Source organism: Natator depressus, chromosome 3 (assembly GCF_965152275.1).
Source record: "Natator depressus isolate rNatDep1 chromosome 3, rNatDep2.hap1, whole genome shotgun sequence".
Taxonomy (NCBI): Eukaryota; Metazoa; Chordata; order Testudines; family Cheloniidae; genus Natator; species Natator depressus.
Genome location: NC_134236.1, coordinates 178,664,983 through 178,689,284, shown reverse-complemented (window position 1 = coordinate 178,689,284; position 24,302 = coordinate 178,664,983). Strand labels below are relative to the sequence as shown.

Genomic DNA, 24,302 nt, shown 5'->3' with positions numbered 1-24,302 from the left:
ACATACGGTGAGGATTTGCTATTCATATCCGATCTATGTAATATATTAAGCTTAGTTTGTGTTTTTTGTTTATTGCTAGGTACTCTGCTGTGTTCCGTTTGCTATCCCTTATAATCACTTAAAATCTATCTTTTGCAGTTAATAAATTTGTTTTTGCTTTGTATAAAACAAGTGTGTATGGCAGTCATAACTCAGGGGCAGAAAGCTGTTGTATATTCCTCTCCACATTGAGGGAGGGGACAAATTTCATGAGCTTATGCTGTACAGTTCCCTGTGCCGTGCAAGACGGTGTAATTTTGGGTTTACACTTCAGAGGGAGGTGCAGAATAGCTGGGAAGTTCCTTAGCTGGAGCTTTACCATGCAGAAATGATCACAGCATCTGCATGTAACTGCAGCTGGGTGTGCCCCTATCTGTATGCGTGCTGGTGAACGTGCAGGCTGTTCACAGCAGTACAGTGTAAAGGGAGCAGTATAGTGAAAAGGGAGCCCAGGCTGGTGCGTCGGGGGGCTCAGTGGTACCCCAGTTCCAGGTGGCACCTGTCACAACCATCCTTAGAGAGGAGTTGCCAGGACTGCCATGTGCAGTGTACCCTGAGGAGACAGAGAACCCTTGGACTACGGAACCCCCTCTCCAAACTGTGATAAGAAGTAGCCCAGGGAAACCAGACATTAGTCCAGTTTGGTTCCCAGAGCAGGGGTCAGGGTATTTTGGCGGGATCCCCCGTTGACCCAGTGGCCGAACACTCCGCCACTGTTAGGGCCCAGTGAAGTCGGATGGGTCCGGGTCCCCCTATGGCTCCCCAACACCAACCCCATCCCAGGGATGGCGACGTTTGTACCCCTAGGCCAGAAGGCCTGTGTTTGGCTTGTGCCATCAGGAGACAGTGAGCCTTAGACTGTGCGTTTGCTGGCTGCCATATCTAGGAGGCTTAGGCTAAAGCCTGCTCCTTGCTCTGCCCCACCCAAAGGGCCAGAGCCCTAGACTGTTAATTACTGCCAGCCCCAGCCAGGAGACTGTGAGCTAAAGACTGCTCACCGCTCTGCTCCACCTGAGGAGCTAGAGCATCAGCCTGTTACTGCTTCTTTGCCTCTACTAGGTGGCTACAGAGCTGTAGACGTCTTACTGCTCGGCCCCACCAGCAGGACCCGAGCCTGAGTGCTGTTGCCTGACACAGCTAGGTGGAGTGACCTCCCGCCTCATTTGAGAGCAAGGGACCACTACAAACCTAAATGTATGCTTCCTGAACAAATATTTCCATTCAGAACAGGGCAGCTACTTAGAATGATTAATTCATTCCATGTAGTAATGTTGGCAGGCTATAGCATAATGCTAGAAACCTTCTTTTTGTAACTGTTATTGTTGGCATTTCTTTACATTCTTTGATGAAACAACATAGCTCCATTTCAGTGCACTAACGTCACCCAAAATTAAATTCATGATTCTTTAATTATCCTTACAGGATGAGAGGTAGACCCATGAAAATTTGGACTGTAAACCTGAGCTAAGTTGCAACTCTAGCAACAATAAAACTGTAATGAAACAGACCTGAAGTTTAATTGTTTTATTTCAATATAATGTACTCTATCCTGCAATAAAGCTATAAGGAATTTATAATATTTTATAGTAATAGACTAATGACAGAAAACATAGGATTAGGATTCCCCACTGTACTCTAATGGGCGAGGCATTTATGATGTGTTGCTCATGTCCATTCCAGTCCAGGGGTGCACATGCCCACATGTGTCCCCGTCGGAGATTTTTGCCTTAGGGCCAGCTGTGGTGTCCTCTGGAGTACCGCACTCATGCTGTGGTATATCAGGGGCCGGCGGCCCTACGCCCTCTCTGTTCCTTCTTGCCGACAACTCCAACAGAGGGGCAGAAGGGTAGGTAATGGAATGGACATGAGCAACACATCTCCCTGAAGAACAACAGCTCTGAAAGGTGGGTAACCTTTTTTCTTCTTCGAGTGCTCGCTCATGTCGATTCCATTCTAGGTGACTCACAAGCAGAATCAATGGAGGTAGGCTTGGAGTTCACAGTCTCACAGTTTGCAGCACTGCTCTGCCAAAGCCAGCATTGTCTTGAGCCTGCTGGGTCAGCACGTAGTGCGACGCAAATGTGTAGATGGATAACCAGGTTGCGGCCCGACAGATCTCTTGGATCGGCACCTGCGCTAGGGAGGCTGTTGAGGACACCTGCACCCTAGGTGAATAAGCCGTCATGTTCGCCAGCAGGGGCATTTTTTCCAGCACATAGCAGTAGAGGATGCAGGCCGTGATCCAATACGAGATTCTCTGGACTGACACTGGGCAACCTTTCATCCTGTCAGCGACAGCAACAAACAACTGTGTTGATTTACGGAACAGCTTTGTTCCAACAATGTAGAAGGCTAGCGCCCGTCTGACATCCAGGGCATGCAGCCTGAGCTCCTCATCCTTCGCATGAGGCTTTGGACAAAGGACTGGTAAGTAAATGTCTTGACCAGTGAGGAACTGGGAGACGACCTTGGGCAGAAAGGCTAGGTGCGGATGCAGCTGGACTTGTCCTTACAGAAGTCTGTATAGTCTGATGTAAGCACCCTGATCTTGGTCACCCTACGGGCTGCAATTATAGCGACCAAGAAGGAGACCTTCCGGAGAGAAGCAGAAGGGAGCAGGAAGCCAAGGGTTCAAAGAGGGGACCCCTGAGCATGAACAGCACAAGATTCAGATCCCAAGGTGGGACCGGATCTTGGACATATGGGTAAAGGTGCTCCAAACCCTTCAGGAAGCTTCCCGTTATGGGATGGGTGAAGACCGACCAGCCCTGAAGTGGAGGGTGGAACGCCAAAATGGCTGCCAGGTATACCTTGATCAAAGTTAGCGACAGACTCTTGTGCTTAAGGGGTAGTAAATAAACCAGGATGTCCTGCAGAGGGGCCTCTTCCGCACGAATGTGTCAGTCTGAGACCCAACACATGAACCGCTTCCACTTCACCACATAGGTATGTGGACAGTTTTCTGCTGCCCAGCAGGACCTTCTGGACACCAGCGGAACACCCCCGTTTGTCCACACTCAACCAAGCAGCAGCAAAGCAGTCAAGTGACTCCAGGTTCGGGTGCAGCAGGTTGCCGTGGTTCTGGGACAGCAGATCTGGCCGAAGAGGTATCTGCAGCGGGGTGGCTGCCAAGAGACTCAGCAGCATGGCGAACCAGTACTGATGAGGCCACATCGGGACAATTAGAATACTTTGTCTTACTTTACCTTGAGCAGGACTCTGTGGATTAACGGCACTGGCGGGAAGGCGGTATTTGACTTTGGGTGCTGATGTACGCTTTGTCCCTGCCCCGCAGAGAACAGAACATGTGGCACTGCCTGTTCTGCCTGGACCTGTGGAAGATCAGGCTGACCACTTCCAGAAGGAGTTACCATTTGTGGTGAGACGAGAAGGTCCTGCTGAGGCAATCTGCCAGGCTATTCTTGGCTCCGGGCAGGTGGGCAACTACCAGATGAATGGCATGTCACACACAAAAGTTCCAGAGGCTGAGCGCTTCCCCAACAAAGGCCCGAAGACCTGGCTCCAACCTGCTTGTTGATGTAGTACATTGCAGCTGTATTGTCCATCAGAACCTGCACCACCCTGCCCTTCAGGTGGAACAAGAATGCCTGGAAGGCCTGGCAAACCGCTTTGAGCTCCATGACATTCATATGAAGGCCCAGATCGCTGTATAGCCAGCAGCCCTGGGTGTTGAGCTCGTCCAGATGGGCTCCCCAGCCCAGGTCAGATGCATCTGAAACCAGGGTAAGGGACGGAGACGGGGTCACGAAGGGAACCACCTGCCGCACCGACTTTGGATCCAGCCACCAGTCCAAGGATGAGAGAGACGTGGCTTGGCACCATGACCACTCGGTCCAGGACATCCCTGCTGGGGATAGAGAGCAAGGCCAGCCATGCCTACAGAGGTCGTACATGAAGATGGGCATGGCTGACCATGTATGTGCACTCGGCCACGTGGCCCATTAGTCGTGAGCTGTGGTAAGCGGATGGTTCTTCACGTGGGCAATCAAGTCCTACATGGTTTGGAAGTGCACTTCCGGAAAAAAGGCCCTCGCTCGCGTGGAGTCAAGAACCGCTCCAATAAACTCTATGCGTTGGGCCAGCATTAACGTGGACTATTCTGTGTTTATTAACAGGCCCAGATCATTGCAGGTGAACCACACCAGCTCGAGGCTCCATCGGACCTGCTCCGGAGACCTGCCCTTGATGAGCCAGCTGTCGAGATACGGGAAGATCTGGACCTGGCGATGTCTCAGGTAAGCCACTACCAGTGTCACTCACCTTGTGAGCACCCTGGGGGCCAAAGACAGGCCAAAGGGTAACGCTGTGAACTGGAAGTGACGCCCGGCCACTATGAAACGCAGGAAGCACCTGTGGCCCAGGAATATGGAGACATGAAAGTAAGTGTCCTTCAAGTCGAGAGCAATGTACCAGCCCCCCGGATCCAGGGAAGGAATGATGGAGACCAGGGAGTCCATGTGGAACTTCAATTTCTTGAGAGACTGGTTGAGGCCATGCAGATCCACGAAGGGCCTGAGACCTCCTTTGGGATTAGGAAGTAGTGAGAATAGAATTCTCTTCGTTCAATGTCCCGAGGAACCTTCTCCACAGCCCCCAAGCCCAAGAGCTTCTCTACCTCCTGAACAAGGAATCGCTCATGAGAAGGGTTTCTGAAAAGAGATGGGAAAATGGTGGGGGGGGAAGAGCTGGAAGGAGGGGCAGCCAAGAACTGCAGGGTATAGCCCCAAGCCACTATGTCCAGAACCCAGTGGTCCCACATAACCCATGACCAGGCTGAGTGGCAGGGGGAAAGGCGGTTGCGGAAAAGGCGGGTAGGATCGTCAACTGACTGGGGCGTCACTCTTGGGCACACTCTCAAAACGATCACTTCTGGCCCCCTGGGTGTTTGGCTGCCCCAGGCTGGGCTGGCGAGCAGGAGGAAGAAGGGCGACAACTACTAAAACTAGCATCCCTTCTCCTTGTAGGTCCCTGATGAGGCTGCCAGGGTCTTGGCGGCACTGGTGGTTGGAAGGGCTTCCTGGCTGATTACAGCATGTGCATGCCCAACGAGCGAAGGGTAGCCGTAGTGTCCTTCAACCGGTGCAGCCCGGCATCTGTTTGATCCAAGAACAAATCAACTCTGTCAAAGGGGAGGTCCTGGATCGAGGCCTGCATCTCCTGGGAGAGGCCTGCCGTCTGGAGCCAGGAACTACATCGCATGACCACTGCCAATTTGGCCACTCTTGCCGACAAATCCGCTGCATCCCATGCCATTTGCAGGGAGCATCTGACTGCTGCCATAGCCTCCTCCAGAGTGCCAAACTCTTGGGCCAAACCCTGAGGGAAGGATTCCTGGAACTTTTTGAGACCGTCCCAGAGATTAAAATTGTACTGGCCCAGCAGGACCTGATGGTTCGCCACCCAAAATTGCAGGCTGGCAGTAGAATAAATCTCTCCCCCAAATAAATCAAGATTCTTAGCTTCTTTGTTTTTGGACGTCAAGGAGGTGGGGACCTGCATTTCTTTTTTGTTGGTTGCAGATACAACCAGCAAGCCCGGGGGCGGGTGGGCATAGAGGTATTCGAAACCCTTGGCAGGCACAAAGTACTTTTTCTCAGCCCATTTCGAGGTGGGCGGGATGGAGAAGGGGGTTTGCTGCAAGGCCTTGGCTATATTGAGGACCCTCTCATGCAGGGCGACCCAGGCGAGCATAGAGGCCAAGAGGACATTGAAGAGGGTGTCCTCCTGCTCCCCCATCTCCTGTACCTCGAGCCCCAAGTGCTTGGCCACGTGCCGGAGAAAGGCTTGAAGTCACCCGGCGGGCTAGTTCTGGAAGGTCCCACGACCGCCTCATATGGGGATGACGAGGAAGACTGGAAAGACAGTGGGGGTGCTGGGGTCTCAACCATAGTCGGAGAAAGAGGCTTTGGGGTGGGCAGAGGTTCCTCCACCCTGACCTCAGAATGGGCTTCCAGTACCAGGTCCGGTGCTGGTGGGGCTGCCACCCAATGTTCCGCTGCAGCCACCGAGCAGTGCTGTGAAGGAGGCACCATTACAACCGGTATGCCCCATGCATTCCAATAAGACCACTGTGCTGGCCAGTGGTTGTGCTGCCATTGCGGTCCTGCAGATGAGGGAGGGGGCTCTGGTGCCCAATCATGCCAATGAGACTTTGGTAATCAGCTGAACTGGCCCTCCGTACCGGAGGAACCCTCTTCTGGTGACCAGGGAGGAGCCGTCAACATCTGCGTTTGTTCGCTGGTCATGGCTACTGGTGATCGTTGCCCAGGCATAACTGAAAGGTAACTGTAGCGTGGAGAGTGGTATTGGTGCCGGGGAGACCGGTACCAAGGAACATTCCCACCATTCTGGTGATTGGGACCAATGCGACCATCAAGAAAGCGAGCAGTGCCGGGAATAGAAAGGAAAGCGTCGATCCCATGCTGGAGAGTAGTGACGAGGGGATCTGGAAGCTTGCCTGGGTGACCGGCGGCACGATTAGGATCTGCCCTGGGATTCCCGACGCAGCAGCAAAGAGCAATGCCTTCTGTCCGGCAATCAGCGTTGTTCCCCTATCCCCTGAGGGGTCTTAACTGCAGGCTTGCCCTCTTGGGGAGCCTTAGCAGGGTCCTGCGGCAGCGGGGTCATCATCGGAGCAGGTGGAGACCTGTGCTCTCTCTGCGCCGAGGGAGCCAGGGATGACAAAGGTGCAGGCAGCAGTGCGGGTACCATACTTCTCCCAGGAATCGGTGATGGACCTTTAAGGGCATCCCAACCAGGGAGGCATGATCGCGTGGCTCCGGTGAAGTTTGGTGGGCAGGTCTGGGTCCCTTGGTAGATGACCCCTGGGCCTTCTTGCTCGGTGCCAGGGAGTGCTTCTTGGCCTTCTTCTTTGGCAGAGGTGATGGCCAACAGTGCCAGGAGAGGCCTGGTGCTGGTGCACGGAGGCCGAGGCACTTGGCATTACCTGCCTGGACAGCTCGGAAGCCAGGCGGAGGGCGGACTTCATCAGGAGAGAACTGAGGCAATGTCCTGCTCCCTCTGGGTGCGGGGCCGAAAGTTTCTGCAGAACTGCCCCTTCATGTGTGACTCCCCATGCACTTAAGGAAGCTGCCCTGGGGGTCACTCACAGGCATAGGTCTGCTGCAGTGCGAGCAGGGCTTAAACCTGGGAGACTCGGGCATGCCCCGCCTCGGGATCTAACTAACTAACACTTAACGAGCACTTAACTACTTAGCACTAGCAAAAGCGAACTACATACAACAGCCTTAAGGCATGAAGTTCAGAATGACAGACAACCATTAGCTCTAGCTAAGAAAAAAAAGGTGCTCTGACTGACCACCACAGGCAGTAAGAAGGAACTGAGAGGGCATAGGGCCAGCGGCCCCTGATATACCGCGCTCATGCAGCGGTACTCTAGTGGGTGGCACAGTCAGCCCTATGTGGCCCTAAGGCAAAAAACTCCGAGGGCCATGTATGTGGGCACATACACACCTAGAATGGAATCCTTAAGAACTAATTTTCCGTAACTAAGGACTTGTATAAATAAAGGACACAATACCCAGTGGGACTGGAAAGTGATAGTGACAATTACCACAACCAGAACCTCAGAAAGAAGAAAAAAAAAAAAAAGCCCAAACCCTTTGGCTACAGAAGTTCTCCCTGTCTCACAGTGGGATCTCAGGACCCAAGAATGAGAATCCTGTTTGTAAAGCATCTCTGAAGAACATCACTGTGGACAAACTTCATGCTTGTATTGGACTTTAAATCAATGAGCTGGCAGCTCATTTCCAAAGTGCCACTTAGAGCAGCCCTGAAATAAGCCTTATGTTCCACATCCCCAACCTACGGTAAGGCACTACTTTAAATAAACATTGGTCAAAGAAAACCTCAGAAATAAGCATCTGCTGAAGCTGAATACCCAGACACTCTAATCATTTTAGCTACACAGCTGTTCAGAGCTTTTCATTACCAGTTTTTAATGTACTATATAAAAAGAATACTAACCATCATGGCTGTGATCCACATTACTGCATGTCCTATATCATAAGCATTTGTTAAGAATCTTGGAACTAAAACTTGACCGCTTCCCACTGGAAGATTCAAACTTCTCAAAATCCTTGTAAATATCTGTTAAAAAAAGTTAATATTATCACTTAATACTATTTATAAGAGGTTTCTGTACAATACTTGTAATGGGGCAACAGTTCCTGCATAGTTGTTATTAATTTGCTAGAATAAACATCCGAGTAACAAAACATCACATATGCATTTAGTGATTGTCTTAGAGTAACTTGCAGTAACTACGAGTAGCCAATCAGTTTTCACATAAAGGTGAAATACATTTAAATGCATGATTGTAGGAGAACTATCATGATACTAAACACCCAGCAGTCTGAGATTCAGACTGCTGGTACTAGAGAACTAAAATCAGGTTAAAAATTATGCAATAGTTTTTTCTCTCCTCTGCTGGTAATAGCTCACCTTAACTGATCACTCTCATTATAGTGTGTATGATAACATCCATTGTTTCATGTTCTGTGTGTATATATATATATATATATCTTCCTACTGTATTTTCCAAGGCATGCATGCATCCAATGAAGTGGGTTTTAGCCCACGAAAGCTTATGCTCAAATAAATTTGTCAGTCCCTAAGGTGTCACAAATACTCCTGTTCTTTTTGCAATAGTTTGGTTATCATTACAATTTAAACTTCTACCTAGTATTCCAAATGATTTGTGCATACTGTAAACAAGAGTGTTTTCCAAGAATTGCTGTGGGGCACTCCACCTACAACTTCTTTTCAGTTAGAAAAGGTACCATAGACAAGGAGTTATTTATTTTTATTCCAATATTTTTGATGATGTTATAGGTTTGAGAGGGAAAATGAGTGCCAGCAGCTTCTTACATGCACCTATAGTTTTTGAAGATGGAAGGAAAGTTAGTCTTTAGTGTCCTATCCCCACATACTTCTTCTGCATCAGAAGCTTGAGGATAGGGCATAAGGGTCCTTGTATTCATCTCCTTATAGTTGGTAACTAGGTGTTGCAGCTAATAATGGAGATTCAAACCATACCAACGTGTTTGGGGATCTTGGATAAGGCAAAATAGAGAAATGGGAGAACAAAGAAATGTTAAGTCTGAATGAAAAAAAAACCAAAACAGGCAAGTATGATTAAAATGCAGTTCCAGAACCATAAAAAGGAATATGAAATTAAAGACAAACCCACTGGATTTAATAAACAAGAGATTAATAAGGCCCACCACTTTTTTTTGATGGAAGCAAAACAAAAGAACATGAGAGAGAGTATAGCAGTCCACAATACAGCAGCAAATCCAGCCAGAGAGGCGTTGCGAAGAGAGCGTGCGGCCCCAATAACGGTCGGCAATGGCAATGAAAAGGCAGAAGAAAGTACGGAAGCTGCAGGTGTGCTGAGGGTAGAATGCCAGCGCCATATGTATGTCCAGGGAACGAAGCACACGGTGTCTGGAGGAGGTATATAGTTTGGGGTAGAAGATGGGGAGGTTAAAGTGTCTGGTAGAAGGCGGGGCATTGATTGAGGTGGAATGGGGATGCCACTTTGGGGAGGAATTTGTGGTGGAGGTGGAGGGAGACATTGTCCTTGTGCAAGACAGTGAAGGGAGGATCCACCATCATGGCCGCCAGTTCGCTGATGCATAGTGCAGAGGTAATGGCCACCAAGAAGGTCACCTTCATGGAGAGGTGGGCAGGGAGCAAGGGGCGAGAGATTCCAAGGGCAGCTTAGTGAGGGTGGAGAGGACCACACTGAGGTCCCAGGTAGGGGTCCGCTTGCAGATTGAAGAAACGGCATTGAGAAGGTCATGGAGGAAGCGGACAGTAGTCGGGTGAATGAAGACGGAAAAGCCATTCACCAGGGGGGAGAAAAGCACTGAGTGCCGCCAGGTGTTCATGAATGGAGGAGTGGGCAAGGCCGGAGTACTGGAGGTGGAGGAGGTAGACCAGGACAACAGGCATGGAGATAGCATCCAGGGAATAGCCATGGTCACACACCCAAATGGTGAAGCAGCACCATTTCGCCTGATAGCAAACTCTAGTGGGCCGTCACCTGCTGTGTGTAGGGATGTTGTGGATGGAATCAGAGCAGAGCATGCCGCGTCTATCCGCGAGCTCCATCCAAAATACCAGCCCGTGGGGGGGCTGGGGTTGGGTTGTCAGATGCAGCCAATGGGTTGTGTCAGGAGATTGGGAAGGTGAATTGGGGGGCAGATGGAGAGGAGAAGGAGATCTGTAAAGCGATATTGGCAAAGCCAAGCGGGGACCACAAGGATGACGGTCGCCTGATCCCACTGTATTTTGCTTAGGGCTTGTGGAAACGAGAATGGGCGGGAAGGCACAGTGGAGTTCGGTGGTCCAAGGAAGGAGAAGGGCGTCGCCCTGAGATCCTGGGCCGAGGGCTCCCCTGGAACAGAAGGGAGGAAGTTTGAGATTGTCTGCTGTGGCAAAGAAATCCTAGTGAGGTGTACCCCACTGGCAAAGAACAGAGCGGAGTGTGGGGTCATAGAGTTCGCACTCATAGTTGGCATGGAAGGAGAGACTGAGGGTGTCGACATGAGAGTTGCTCGTGCCAGGAAGATGTACAGCATGGAGAGTGATGTCATATTTGAGGCACCAATTCCAGAGGAGGATGGCCTTCACACAGCGGGAGGGGGAACGTGTCCCGCTCTACTTGCTGACATAGGCAACTGTTGCATGTTGTCTGAGAGCAGTTGGACATGGCAGAAGCAGAGGAGTGGCAGTAGCATTCAGCAGGCTAAGTGAATGGCATGAAGTTCAAGAACGTTGATGTGCATTCTTGCCTCTCTGGGCAACCAGAGGCCCTGGCCATGAGTCCATCCACATGTGTGCCCCAGCTTGCCAGGGAGGTGTCGGTGGTCAGGGTCGTGCATGGCACCGGAGGCATAAATGGGATGCCCACCAGGAATGGAGGATGGGTTGTACCACCAAATGAGGAAGGTTGAGGGCAGTGACCATATGGTGAAGGAGGGCCTGATTCTGGGCATGATCAATGGGAGGCGAGACGGAGGGAGGAATGAGCACTTCATCAGGCAATGAAAAGGCACCGGTGGGGACCTGCGGGGCCAGTGGAGTGGGAGCATCTGAAGGAGCATTGTAAACGGTGGTAGTGGATGGGGAGGGCTGACTGAGTATATGACGTTGGTATGAGTCCCAAAGCAAGCTAAGAGCACCGAAGAACAGTGGTTCCGACTCTGGCCATGCAGAGGTAAGAGGGAACTGGAGCAGCACTGAGCCACACGGCTTCTTAAAGTTGTGGATGAGCCACGCGGTTGACGCATGTTCGGGTCAACAGACGCTACTATGAGCAGTTCTGGCTCTGGCGCATGGCGCGAATGAGCACCCGGGATTGGAAACCACATAGGGACCATCACTCGAAGAAGAACAAGTATTTATATTACGAGAGAAATTGGATTTAATCTTTTCATAAGAGACCAAATTTCAGCAATAAAGCACCCAAATTACTGAGGAAACTGATGAAGTTAATATTTACCCTCGATGAAGGATTGAAAATTTAAGTGATGATCATTTAGAAGTCAGGAAACTAAGAACATAAGAATGGCCATACTGGGTCAGACCAGAGGTCCATCTAGCCCAGTATACTGTCTTCTGACAGTGACCAATGCCAGGTGCCCCAGAGGGAATGAACAGAACAGGTGATCATCAAGTGATCCATCCCGTCGCCCATTCCCCAGTTCCTAGCAAACGGAGGTTAGGGACACCATCCTGCCCACCCTAGTTAATAGCCATTGATGGACCTATCCTCCATGAACTTATCTAGTTCCTTTTTAAACCCTGTTATAGTCTTGGCCTTCACAACATCCTCTGGCAAGGAGTTCCAAAGATTTACTGTGTTGTGTGAAAAATACTTCCTTTTGTTTGTTTAAAACCTGCTGCCTATTAATTTCATTTGGTGACCCCTAGTTCTTGTGTTACGAGAGGAGTGGCTGTCTGGAGATTTATTTCGTATGTTTAATATCCAGTGAAAAAAGTTGAGTCTGAATTCCCTAAAATAACTGAAGCAAGCCGTATCTAAAAGTATCAGAATCACACAATTTCATTTGTTTTCTCAGTAAAAAGGGACAGGTGGCTATATGAGCCAGCAGTTTAAGAGACATAAAAATGTTGGCCAAAATAGTCTCTTTCCAACTTTTTGGTATTCTTACAACTTACACTTAGCCTCACAAAGGCATTAATATGATCCTTCTCAGTACCAATTGGACTATTTCCAAGGAAGCTCGCTGGCCTGAATTCTATAGTGTTCATACCACTGAGACAACAAAGAAAAAGAAACTATTACACTATATCTTTATTAACTCAAATTTGGAATTGTTTGAAACAAAAATAACTTTGGACTTTTGAAAATGTGCATGCTACATCAAAATCTGATTCAAGTTGGCAAAAGCTGGTTTACACCAGAAGATTTTAATATATTAAAATGCTATGAACAGCTTGAAATCAAAAGTCAGAGATTCAGTGCGTTTGTGCTGTGCAACAACTAATTCAAAAGCAGTTCCATACTTGGTCTCATTCTTGCAAGTAAGTGGGATTACTTGTGCATTTAAAGTTATTCACACGCATAATTGTGAAGGGTTTGCAATATAGTAGGTGGGTGGTGCAATATAGTAATACCCTTTTGAGTCAACTGATGAAGACTGCCAACTCCCAAAGCTATACACAGAGAGTTAATTCAGATTTTCAGCTGCACATACCTAGCTTGAAAATATGTTATACGAGGCCAAAACAGAGGCTACAGAGAATATTTATGTTTGGTATTGCCTACATTGAAATATATCTTCAGGGTTAGTGTAATATTATTGCAGGGTAAACAATATCACTTGTAAAAATAACAGATATTACCTTTGGTACATATGGATCCCAGTCTATGTACCCTATGTTGTCAGTGGCCAAGCGAGCAAAAAGGTTTACTAGATGCTGGGGGGAGGGGAGGAGAAACAAAAAAACAGGTCAATATTCCATAGCATACATTTCTAAGAGAAGAACTTGACGCCCATTTCATCAGTGGCAACAGAGGCAAAATATCAGTTCACCTCAGCAAGAGAGATTTTAAGATCACATTCACCAATGTCACACAGGGCATAAATAAGGAGTTAAAGAAGCTTAATGTAAACATCTGAGAAATCATTACACTTCCTGCGCTGAGATCCCCACCTCACTTGTTACTTCTTTTAATATTCATGACTAAAATACAAACAAAAACTCCACCCCTCCACCCCCATATCTCTTTCATATTAGGGATACTGAACTATGGGATGCCGTTATAGTGGTGGGATTTCATAGAACTATAAACTATACCACAATAGCCCTTTGCATCCCCATAAGGATTGACTGGTAGTCTGGAAAATGCATGAGAGAGCAATTACAAACTGCCCAACAAGCAAAACTGCTGGGTTGTTTACTCAATCAGCAACAGTTTGTTGGAAGTCATGAAATTACCACCTCTTTCCTCCACATTAGAGAAAGGGGAGGAAAAATGGAACTTGATGTGACAGTGTTCAAGTTAAACAGGGGAGGGATAGCTCAGTGGTTTGAGCATTGGCCTGCTAAACCCAGGGTTGTGAGTTCAATCCTTGAGGGAGCCATTTGGGATCTGGGGCAAAAATTGGGGATTGGTCCTGCTTTGAGCAGGGGGTTGGACTAGACGACCTCCTGAGGTCCCTTCCAACCCTGGTATTCTATGATGATTCTATGAAATATTTCAGGTCTATTTACAAGCACATTTCACTCTATTTATATACCGCTATTCTACAGGATTAGGAAAAGTAAACACTCACCCCCTCCCATTGTGGAAGATTTTGAACTGAAAACCAGAGGCCTATAAATTCGTCAAACCAAAGCCTGCAAGAAAATGAAATCAAGCCAGTCATTTCAGAACTGCACTAATCTCTCCTCCATCATCAGGCACACATTTCATCTCCACTCCATTAGGCAGTTTCAGGCACCTTTTCTCCTGGTCTCACTTTCACTAATCCAAGTATTTTTTCCCCCCTTACTGACTGGCTATGGTCACTGTCCTACCACTAGTTCTTTCATCCCAAGCTTCAGTCCTTGGCGTTCTTTCCTCCTCCCTCCTTTACCATCTCGTCATTTCTGGCCAACTTTTAAATGTAAAGTTTAGTAAAAGTTATGTTAATAATTTACCTCTGTATTTCACTTCCTTCTACCTACCTCAGTCTCACCAGTTCCTTGTTCTGTCTTAATTTTCATCTCAACTGGCATACTTGCTAGTAAGAACCTATCGCACCTAGTTTGTACCACCCTCCTATTCTAATGTCTAACATTTGTCCCTATTGTCCTAGACCTATGATAGGCATCAGACTTGATCCCATATTCTTTCAGAGCTTGGGAAACAAGCTTCACCATTCCTCCACCTAAACTCTTATTTATTCCTTCATTTTACTGAAACCTTTCTAATTCTCTCCTTTAAGTTCTACACAAGCCCAATTAGATTAGAAGTATTTAAATCAGCAGGGCTGATGAAAAACATCCCAGGGTATTTAAGGAACTAGCTGAAGCAATCCGGAAACTACTAGAGATTATCTTTGAGAATTCATAGGGATGGGTGAAGTCCCAGACAACTGGAGAAGTGCAAACATACTGCTTATCTATAAAAAAGGGGGAAAAGGAAGAGCTGGGGAATTAGAGACCAGTCAATCTACTCTCAGTACCTGGAAACATACTGGAACAAATTATCAATCAATTTGTAAGCACCTAGAGGATAAGAGGGTGATAAGTAATAGTCAACACAGATGTGTCAAGAGCAAGAACTTTCCTTCTTTGACAAAAAGAAAAGGAGTACTTGTGGAATCTTAGAGACTAACAAATTTATTTGAGCATAAGCTTTCGTGAGCTACAGCTCACTTCATCAGATGCATTCAGTGGAAAATACAGTGGGGAGATTTATATACATAGAGAACATGAAACAATGGGTGTTACCATACACACTGTAACAAGAGTGATCACTTAAGGTGAGCTATTACCAGCAGGAGAGCATGGGGGGACGGGACCTTTTGTAGTGATAATCAAGGTGGGCCATTTCCAGCAGTGGATAAGAACATCTGAGGAACAGTGGGGGGGGGGGGGTTAAGGGGGGGATAGTTTTACTTTGTGTAATGACCCATCCACTCCCAGTCTCTATTCAAGCCTAAGTTAATTGTATCCAGTTTGCAAATTAATTCCAATTCAGCCACAAGGGTCCACAACAGTGGTTCCCTTAACCCACCCAGCAATATTGTTAATCTATCCAACTATACTCTTAGCCCAGCAGAAGAATCTGTCCTATCTCGGGGCCTCTCCTTCCGCCCCTCCTTCCCCACGAACATGATACAGTTCTGTGGTGACCTAGAATCCTATTTTTCACGCCTCCGACTCAAACAATATTTCCAACACACCTCTGAACAACATACTAACCCACAGCGTCCTTCCTACCAACACTACAAAAAGAAGGATTCTGGGTGGACTCCTCCTGAAGGTCGAAACAACAGACTGGACTTCTACATAGAGTGCTTCCGCCGATGTGCACGGGCTGAAATTGTGGAAAAGCAGCATCACTTGCCCCATAACCTCAGTCGTGCAGAACACAATGCCATCCACAGCCTCAGAAACAACTCTGACATCATAATCAAAAAGGCTGACAAAGAAGGTGCTGTCGTCATCATGAATAGGTCGGAATATGAACAAGAGGCTGCTAGACAGCTCTCCAACACCACTTTCTACAAGCCATTACCCTCTGATCCCACTGAGGGTTACCAAAAGAAACTACACCATTTGCTCAAGAAACTCCCTGAAAAGGTACAAGAACAAATCCGCACAGACACACCCCTGGAAACCCGACCTGGGGTATTCTATCTGCTACCCAAGATCCATAAACCTGGAAATCCTGGACGCCCCATCATCTCAGGCATTGGCACCCTGACAGCAGGATTGTCTGGCTATGTAGACTCCCTCCTCAGGCCCTACGCTACCAGCACTCCCAGCTATCTTCGAGACACCACTGACTTCCTGAGGAAACTACAATCCATCAGTGATCTTCCTGAAAACACCATCCTGGCTATTATGGATGTAGAAGCCCTTTACACCAACATTCCACACAAAGATGGACTACAAGCCGTCAGGAACACTATCCCCGATAATGTCACGGCAAACCTGGTGGCTGAACTTGGTGACTTTGTCCTCACCCATAACTATTTCACATTTGGGGACAATGTATACCTTCAAATCAGCGGCACTGCTATGGGTACCCGCATGGCCCCACAGTATGCCAACATTTTTATGGCTGACTTAGAACAACGCTTCCTCAGCTCTCGTCCCCTAATGCCCCTATTCTACTTGCGCTACATTGAGGACATCTTCATCATCTGGACCCATGGAAAAGAAGCCCTTGAGGAATTCCACCATGATTTCAACAGTTTCCATCCCATCATCAACCTCAGTTTGGACCAGTCCACAAAGAGATCCACTTCCTGGACACTACGGTGCTAATAAGCGATGGTCACATAAACACCACCCAATACTAGAAACCTACTGACCGCTATTCCTACCTACATGCCTCCAGCTTTCATCCAGACCACACCACACAATCCATTGTCTACAGCCAAGCTCTACGATACAACCGCATTTGCTCCAACCCCTCAGACTGAGACAAACACCTACAAGATCTCTATCAAGCACTCTTATAACTACAATATCCACCGGCTGAAGTGAAGAAACAGATTGACAGAGCCAGAAGAGTACCCAGAATTCACCTACTACAGGAAACGCCCAACAAAGAAAATAACAGAATGCCACTAGCCATCACCTTCAGCCCCCAACTAAAACCTCTCCAACGCATCATTAAGGATCTACAATCTATTCTGAAGGACGACCCATCACTCTCACAGATCTTGGGAGACAGGCCAGTCCTTGCCTACAGACAGCCCCCCAACCTGAAGCAAATACTCACCAGCAACCACACACCACACAACAGAACCACTAACGCAGCAACCTATCCTTGCAACAAAGCCCGCTGCCAACTGTGTCCACATATCTATTCAGGGGACACCATCATAGGACCTAATCACATCAGCCACACTATCAGAGGCTCGTTCATGTGCCAGCAATGCCCCTCTGCCATGTACATTGGTCAAACTGGACAGTCTCTACGTAAAAGAATAAATGGACACAAATCAGATGTCAAGAATTATAACATTCAAAAACCAGTTGGAGAACACTTCAATCTCTTTGGTCACTCGATTACGGACCTAAAAGTGGCAATTCTTCAACAAAAAAACTTCAGAAACAGACTCCAACGAGAGACTGCTGAATTGGAATTAATTTGCAAACTGGATACAATTAACTTAGGCTTGAATAGAGACTGGGAGTGGATGGGTCATTACACAAAGTAAAACTATCCCCCCCCCACTGTTCCTCAGATGTTCTTATCAACTGCTGGAAATGGCCCACCTTGATTATCACTACAAAAAGGTCCCGCCCCCCGCCCCCCGCGCTCTCCTGCTGGTAACAGCTCACCTTAAGTGATCACTCTCGTTACAGTGTGTATGGTAACACCCATTGTTTCATGTTCTCTGTGTATATAAATCTCCCCACTGTATTTTCCACTGAATGCATCCGATGAAGTGAGCTGTAGCTCACAAAAGCTTATGCTCAAATAAATTTGTTAGTCTCTAAGGTGCCACAAGTCCTCCTTTTCTTTTTGCAGATACAGACTAACACGGCTGCTACTCTGAAACCTTCTTTGACAGGGTTACTGGCCCTAGCGGATACAGAGAAGCAACAGATGTGATATATCTTGACTTTATAAGGCTTTTGACACAGTCCCACATGACATTGTCATACACAAACTAGGGAAATATGGTCTCTAGATGAAAGTACTGTAAGATGGGTGCACAACTGGTTGAAAAACTGTATTCAAAAAGTAGTTATCAATAGTTCACTGTTCCACTGATACAGTTCAACATATCTAGTGAAGTCCTGCAGGGTCTGTCACTATACAATATTTTCATTAATGCTTGGAGAATGGAGTGGAGAGTATGCTTATAAAATTTTAAGAGGACATCAAGCCAGGAGGGGCTGCAAGCACTTTAGAGGACAGAATGAGAATTCAAAATAACCTTGACGAATTAGAGAATTGGTCTGAAATCAATATGATGAAATTCAATGAAGATAAATAAAAAGTACTTTTTTGCCTCGAGGCGCAGGGGGAGCCAGCTGAGATCACTCAGTTGGGGTGAACTGCAAAGAGTGGGGCAGACAATCCCCAAAGCTGGTGGATATTTCAATACTTAGATTTACCAAGATTTACGAAACAGCTTCTGTTATACCTGACTGGTTACTCAGAAGTCAAGAATGATGAAGATGAATGAAAATCTTATTCGCCATATAAAAGAAAAGTTTCTACCAATTCCAAAAGATCGGACTCATTACCTCCCAGGTTAATGAATATTCCAGATCTTACCAAATACATGCTTATAGCCAATTCTGATTAACTAAACTAAAATTTATTAAAATACAAAAGAGATACATACAGACATGAGTCAATCTTGAGGTTCAGATTCATAGCAGAGATGATAAGCTTTGTAGCTGCAAAGAGTTCTTTTAGAAATTTAGTCCATAGGTTATAGTCCAATGTTTATCTTCAGGGCGGTCCAGTTAGAACTGGGATCTCAGTCCTGATGGCTTAGGCTTCACCTGCATGAAACCTCAAGCAGATCTGAGATGACAGGATCAGGACCCACAGATCTTTTATACAATTTCAAGCCTTCTTTGACAGGTCGGCGTCCCTTGGCTTACAATAGGTAATCAGGGCGACTTTGGGCATGTCTTCACTAGCAACATTAAAGCGCTGCCACAGCGCTTTAACATGGCTGTGTAGTTGCAGCACCAGCATTGGGAGAGAACTCTCCCAGCGCTAAAAAAAAAAAACCAAAACACCTCCACGAGGGGAATAGCTACCAGCGCTGGCGCACTGTCTACACTGCAACTTTACAGCGCTGAAACTTGCAGGGTTCAGGGGGGTGTTTTTTCACAGTGTAGACAAAGCCTTTGAAGTAGGACCATCACCAGTACTTAGCTACACGAATTAACATAAGGCAATTGCCTGTTTTTCACCATTCGCAGATGACTGGCTATACGTTTCAAAAAGAGATGACTACAGCGATATTCCGTGTTTACGGTTCATTTAAATGCTAGGATGTTCTTTTGATCGCTGAATTAACAGAATACAGCATAGACAGGGACTGTTGATTACATTGTTGACCACTACCCATATATATGTGGTGGCAGAAGACAGAGCAAGGAACAATGGTCTCAAGTTGAAGTGGGGGAGGTCTAGGTTGGATATTAGGAAAAACTATTTCACTAGTGGGGTGGTGAAACACTGGAATGGGTTACCTAGAGAGGTGGTGGAATCTCCATCCTTAGAGGTTTTTAAGGCCTGGCTTGACAAAGCCCTGGCTGGGATGATTTAGTTGGCGTTAGTCTTGCTTTGAGCAGAGGGTTGGACTAGATGACCTCCTGAGGTCTTTTCCAATCCTAATCTTCTATGATTCTATGATATGTAAATACACAAAAACACAAACATTATCTCCCATTACTCTTTAAGGGTTGAATTTGAGTCATTCATCCTGCAGGATGTTTAACCCTTTCTGGTCATCCGTCACAGTACTACATTCAGAAAGGAAAAGTCAAAAGGCACAACTACTGAATGAGAAACAAATGGTTAGGTGGTAGGACAGCTGAAAAAGATCAGGGAGTTAATAATAGATCACAAATTGAATATAACCCAACTATGTGATGCAGTTATGAAAAAGACATATAGTTCTGGGGTGTATTAACAGGAGTGCTGGAGATAAGACAAGGGAGGTAATTGTTAGAGGCCCACATAGTTTTTGCAAAGGCAAAATAACAAAACAAAACAAACAAAAAAACAAAATGAAAAACTCAATGCGCAGTAGCAGCTCCTGCCTCACACGGCTAGCTGGGCTCCTGCTCTGGGCATTGCAACCTGGTGCGCAGGGTCCACAGCACTTCTTAGGTTTGGCTCAGCCACCCCTCCAACATGACCAGGGGAGGGGAAGAGACCAAAATTGAGTGAGTGCCTGAGCCCAGGCAGTCCAGTGGGATAGAAGAAGCAGCAGCAGCAGCAGCAGCAGGGTGAGTGCAGGATGGTCTCGCTCAGCAATATTCCACCTGGGCCTCGCCCAGCCCCCCTCGGGGGCTTCACCATCCCCTAAGCCTCCAATCCAGTCAAAACACCTGGAGCTCAGCCCAGCTAGTCCTGCAGGACAGGAGCTGAAGGAGCTGCTGCTGTGGGGTAAGTGCAGGGTGGGTTCACTCTGCAATACCCCCCACCCAGGGAATATCTATGGGGGGGACAGGAGAGGAGTTCCTGGGACTGATTAATGGGGTACTTGGGCACCGAGGCTCAATGGTGGAGGAGGAATATTTAAAGGGGGGGGCAAGGTTCAAAGGGGGATTTCATAACGGGGACCTGGGCATACTGGGGTTGGAGAAGGAAGCAGTGGGGGTTGGGAAGATCTGTGGTGTCCCCTGGAGTTTGAGAAATTGAGTGGGGATGGAGAAGTGGGGGTTATTTGGGAGCTGCAGTAAATTTATTAATGTGAATGTAATAAAATCCTTTTTCTCAAGCCCATTTAATACATGCACATAGATTTATATCTGTCTCATCTCTCCAGTTCTTCACAATTGATGCCAGATCATTATCTCAGGCTTCCCAAATTTGTAACTGCCATACCTTTAACTGACTACCAAGGAATCACTTCATTCAGCTTGTTAAGTTTAATGAGGTGAGTGAGTGCATCTTATAATACATATGAACTGGAGAAGCCACCATATAGTTCATGTATTCATTAGAAAGATTATAGGTGTCACTTAATTAAGGCTATGTTTTCGTCACGGGTATTTTTAGTAAAAGTCATGGACATGTCACAGGCAGTAAACAAAAATTCACGTCCCATGACCTGTCCATGACGTGTACTATATACCCCTGACTAAATGTTGGGTGCTCTGGGGCGGGGGGGGGCCCAGGGACACCATGGGTACTTGTGGGGAGGCGAGGGGGGAGAAACAAATCAGGACCCCTGCAGCTGCTGCGGGGGGGGGAAGAGAGGGGGGACTGGCAGGCTCCCTTCCTGGCTCCATGCAGATTGCCAGAAGCGGCAATATGTCCCGCGGCTCCTAGGCAGAGGCACGGCCAGCGGGGCTCTGCGTGCTGCCCTGGCTCCGAGTGCCAGGGCTCCCAGCCAATGGGAGCTGTGGGGGTGGCGCCTGCAGGTGGAGACAGCGCGTGGAGCCGCCGGGCCATGCCTCCGCCTAGGAGCATATCACCATTTGGGGGAGCCCACTGAGGTAAGCGTCACCTGGAGCCCTCATCCCCTCCCGCACCCCAACCCCCTGTCCCAGCCCTGAGCCACTTCCCACACCGAAACTCTTGCTGCTGCTGGGGCAGGGGAAGGAGGGACCCAGGTAGCGGCACATGGCCCAGGACCCCTGGTGTTGCTGGGGGGGCAGGGAGGTGCAGTAGCCCGAGACCCCTGCTGCTGCGGGGGGGGGGGGGCGCACAGCGGCCCGAGACTACCCCACCAGCGCCTCATGCAGCTGGCCCAGGGACTGCCCGAGCTGCTCAGGTGGCCCCCGGGCCAGCTGCACCAACTGCTGCAGAAGTCACAGCGGTCCCGGAAAGTCATGGAATCCATGACTTCCGTGACAGACTCGCAGCCTTAATTTATTTTCTAGCAAAACAAAAATCTTGTCCTTCTAATGAACCTTTCTTCATCTCTTTTCTGTTTCCACACTATCAATAGCAAGAGCCTCCTCTCTCAGGATTGCAATTTTTATTAAAACCTACAGAAAGGAGGAGAGAAAAGGAAGGAGAGACAAAGAAGTAGGAAAGGAAACTTAAGAGTAAGGAGAACTGGAAGGCTTGGAAGTGACTCAAAAAAAAAAAAAAGCTAATATACTGTAAATGCCTTCAGAGAACAAGAATTACAGATAAACTGATCCCCACCCTAAGCCTCTAGGTAATAATGTGACTCATAAAATTACCATAACATAAAATTCTAAACCACTGGCTTCTAAGAGGCAGTAATGCATGCCAACTCTGTTGCTGTAACTTAGCTAACCTTAGTGTTTCCAATATTCTCTGCTTTCATCGAAAAAATGGTAAGATTAATAAATGACTGAAGTGTACTTAATTTACAAGGTAGTTGAAAAATCCAACTCTGAGGTGGCTGAGCAGAGATCAATAACACAAAACACCTTCAGAAAGAAAGAATTACAAGAAATCCCCTTATTCAACAGCAGCTGCCTTACAGTAGATGTATACTTTTAGATGCTCAACAACAAAAAAGGACGTCACTATAGGTGTAAACACAGAGCCATCTACAGAGACCCACATCAGCAAGGTCTGGAAAAATAAGGTAATATACATCTGGATAACAATAATAGTTTAAAAAAAAAAAGGGGGGTGGTGGTGGCTGTGCTGCATATTCTTCTGGTCAAGACCTACTCAGAGGCTGGCTGGAGCAACAGCTTGAATAGGACCTTGAAGTGGCAGGCTTGAAAAGGAATAGCAACGGGATATGCAATCCAACAGCCATTTAGATACGACTTCCAGCGACAGCCTGAAACAGCTCTGAGATCCAATTCATTTCAGTGACACCTGATGTCACTAAAAGCAAGTTTATCAAATAATCAGAGGCATACCTGTGCCCCTAACTTGCATAATTACCATAATTGTATTCAGAAGTTGGGTAACTGCACATGCAAATTACCTGAATTGCTCTGCCTCATTTCCCACCACCACTGACCGATTTCAAACAAAATAGTAATGTTCAGTTATTGAAGTTCAGTTATTATTCCATAAGAGCCATACTCTCCTTCAGTCTTTATGCAAAACGCCCATTGTTATCAATAGGAGATCTGCTGTGGATAGAGGGTAGCGTATGACCCTGAACAACATAAGTGCAGTTCACAGACCCCATAAAAAAAATGCAGTATGGCTCTCTTCACAGAATGAATTTGACCCATGTGTGTACTGTGAGCTCTAATCCACTTCAGATAATCTTTTCACATCAACAGGTTTCAGAGTAGCAGCCGTGTTAGTCTGTGTCCGCAAAAAGAAAAGGAGTACTTGTGGCACCTTAGAGACTAACACATTTATTTGAGCATAAGCTTTTGTGAGCTACAGCTCACTTCATCGGATGCAAAGCTTATGCTCAAATAAATGTGTTAGTCTCTAAGGTGCCACAAGTACTCCTTTTCTTTTTTTTTCACATCAAGTTCATGGAGAACAGTTTCCTCAGGAAGTGCCTTCAGTCTTGGGGAGAATGTTGACAGGAAGACTGACTGTTTAAGGGAGAACTCCAACACCACTTTGGGGAAGAATTTAGGATAACCAAATATCATCACACTACCCTTTTAAAACAGGGTGGGGTGGAAGTCAGTAACACCTCAAGCTAACTCACTGAAGTTACTGCTTCCACATAACAAAGAAATTCAAGAGGTTTCATCAGTTTTCTAATGACCAACTTAATATCATACGTAACCAGAGACTTTTTAATGGGCAATTTCACAGGTGCTGACTTTCCAAAGCGCCGTGGGGCACTCGACCCCCTGCTCTGTCCCAGGCCCCACCCCCACTCCATCTCTTCCCCCAAGACCCCATCATGCCTCTTCACCCCCTCCACCCCACCTCTTCCTGCCCAGTTCCGCCACGTCCTCGCTCCTCCCTCCACCCCCTTCAAGCCTCCCGAACACGAAGAAACAATGGATCGCTGTAGGTCAGAGGAGCTGGGGGGGGGGGAGAGCTCATAGGGGGGCTGCCGGTGGATGCTCAGCACCCACCATTTTTCCCCCTTTTTCCCCCATTTTTTCCCCTGTAGCGCCCACCGAGTCAGTGCCTATGGGCAGTTTCAAATGCAGTAAGCCACTCAGCCCTGGTCTACACTAGGACTTTAGGTCGAATTTAGCAGCGTTAAGTCGATGTAAACCTGCACCCGTCCACACGATGAAGCCCTTTATTTCAACTTAAAGGGTTCTTAAATTGATTTCCGTACTCCACCCCGACAAGTGGATTAGCGCCTAAATCGGCCTTGCCGGGTCGAATTTGGGGTACTGTGGACACAATTCGACGGTATTGGCCTCCGGGAGCTATCCCAGAGTGCTCC

The 24,302-nt window shown here is 47.4% G+C and overlaps 1 protein-coding gene across 1 annotated transcript in view; it reads right to left on the bottom strand.

Annotated features, from left to right (window-relative positions):
* Positions 1 to 24,302, bottom strand: part of PSME4 (proteasome activator subunit 4) — a 216,783-nt gene that overhangs the window by 145,071 nt on the left and 47,410 nt on the right. The window contains exons 7-9 of the mRNA XM_074949403.1: positions 13,893 to 13,956; positions 12,958 to 13,032; positions 8,047 to 8,169 (exon numbers count right to left, since the gene is read on the bottom strand). Of these exons, the coding sequence (XP_074805504.1) occupies positions 8,047 to 8,169; positions 12,958 to 13,032; positions 13,893 to 13,956 (262 nt within the window). The remainder of the gene's footprint in view (positions 1 to 8,046; positions 8,170 to 12,957; positions 13,033 to 13,892; positions 13,957 to 24,302) is intronic.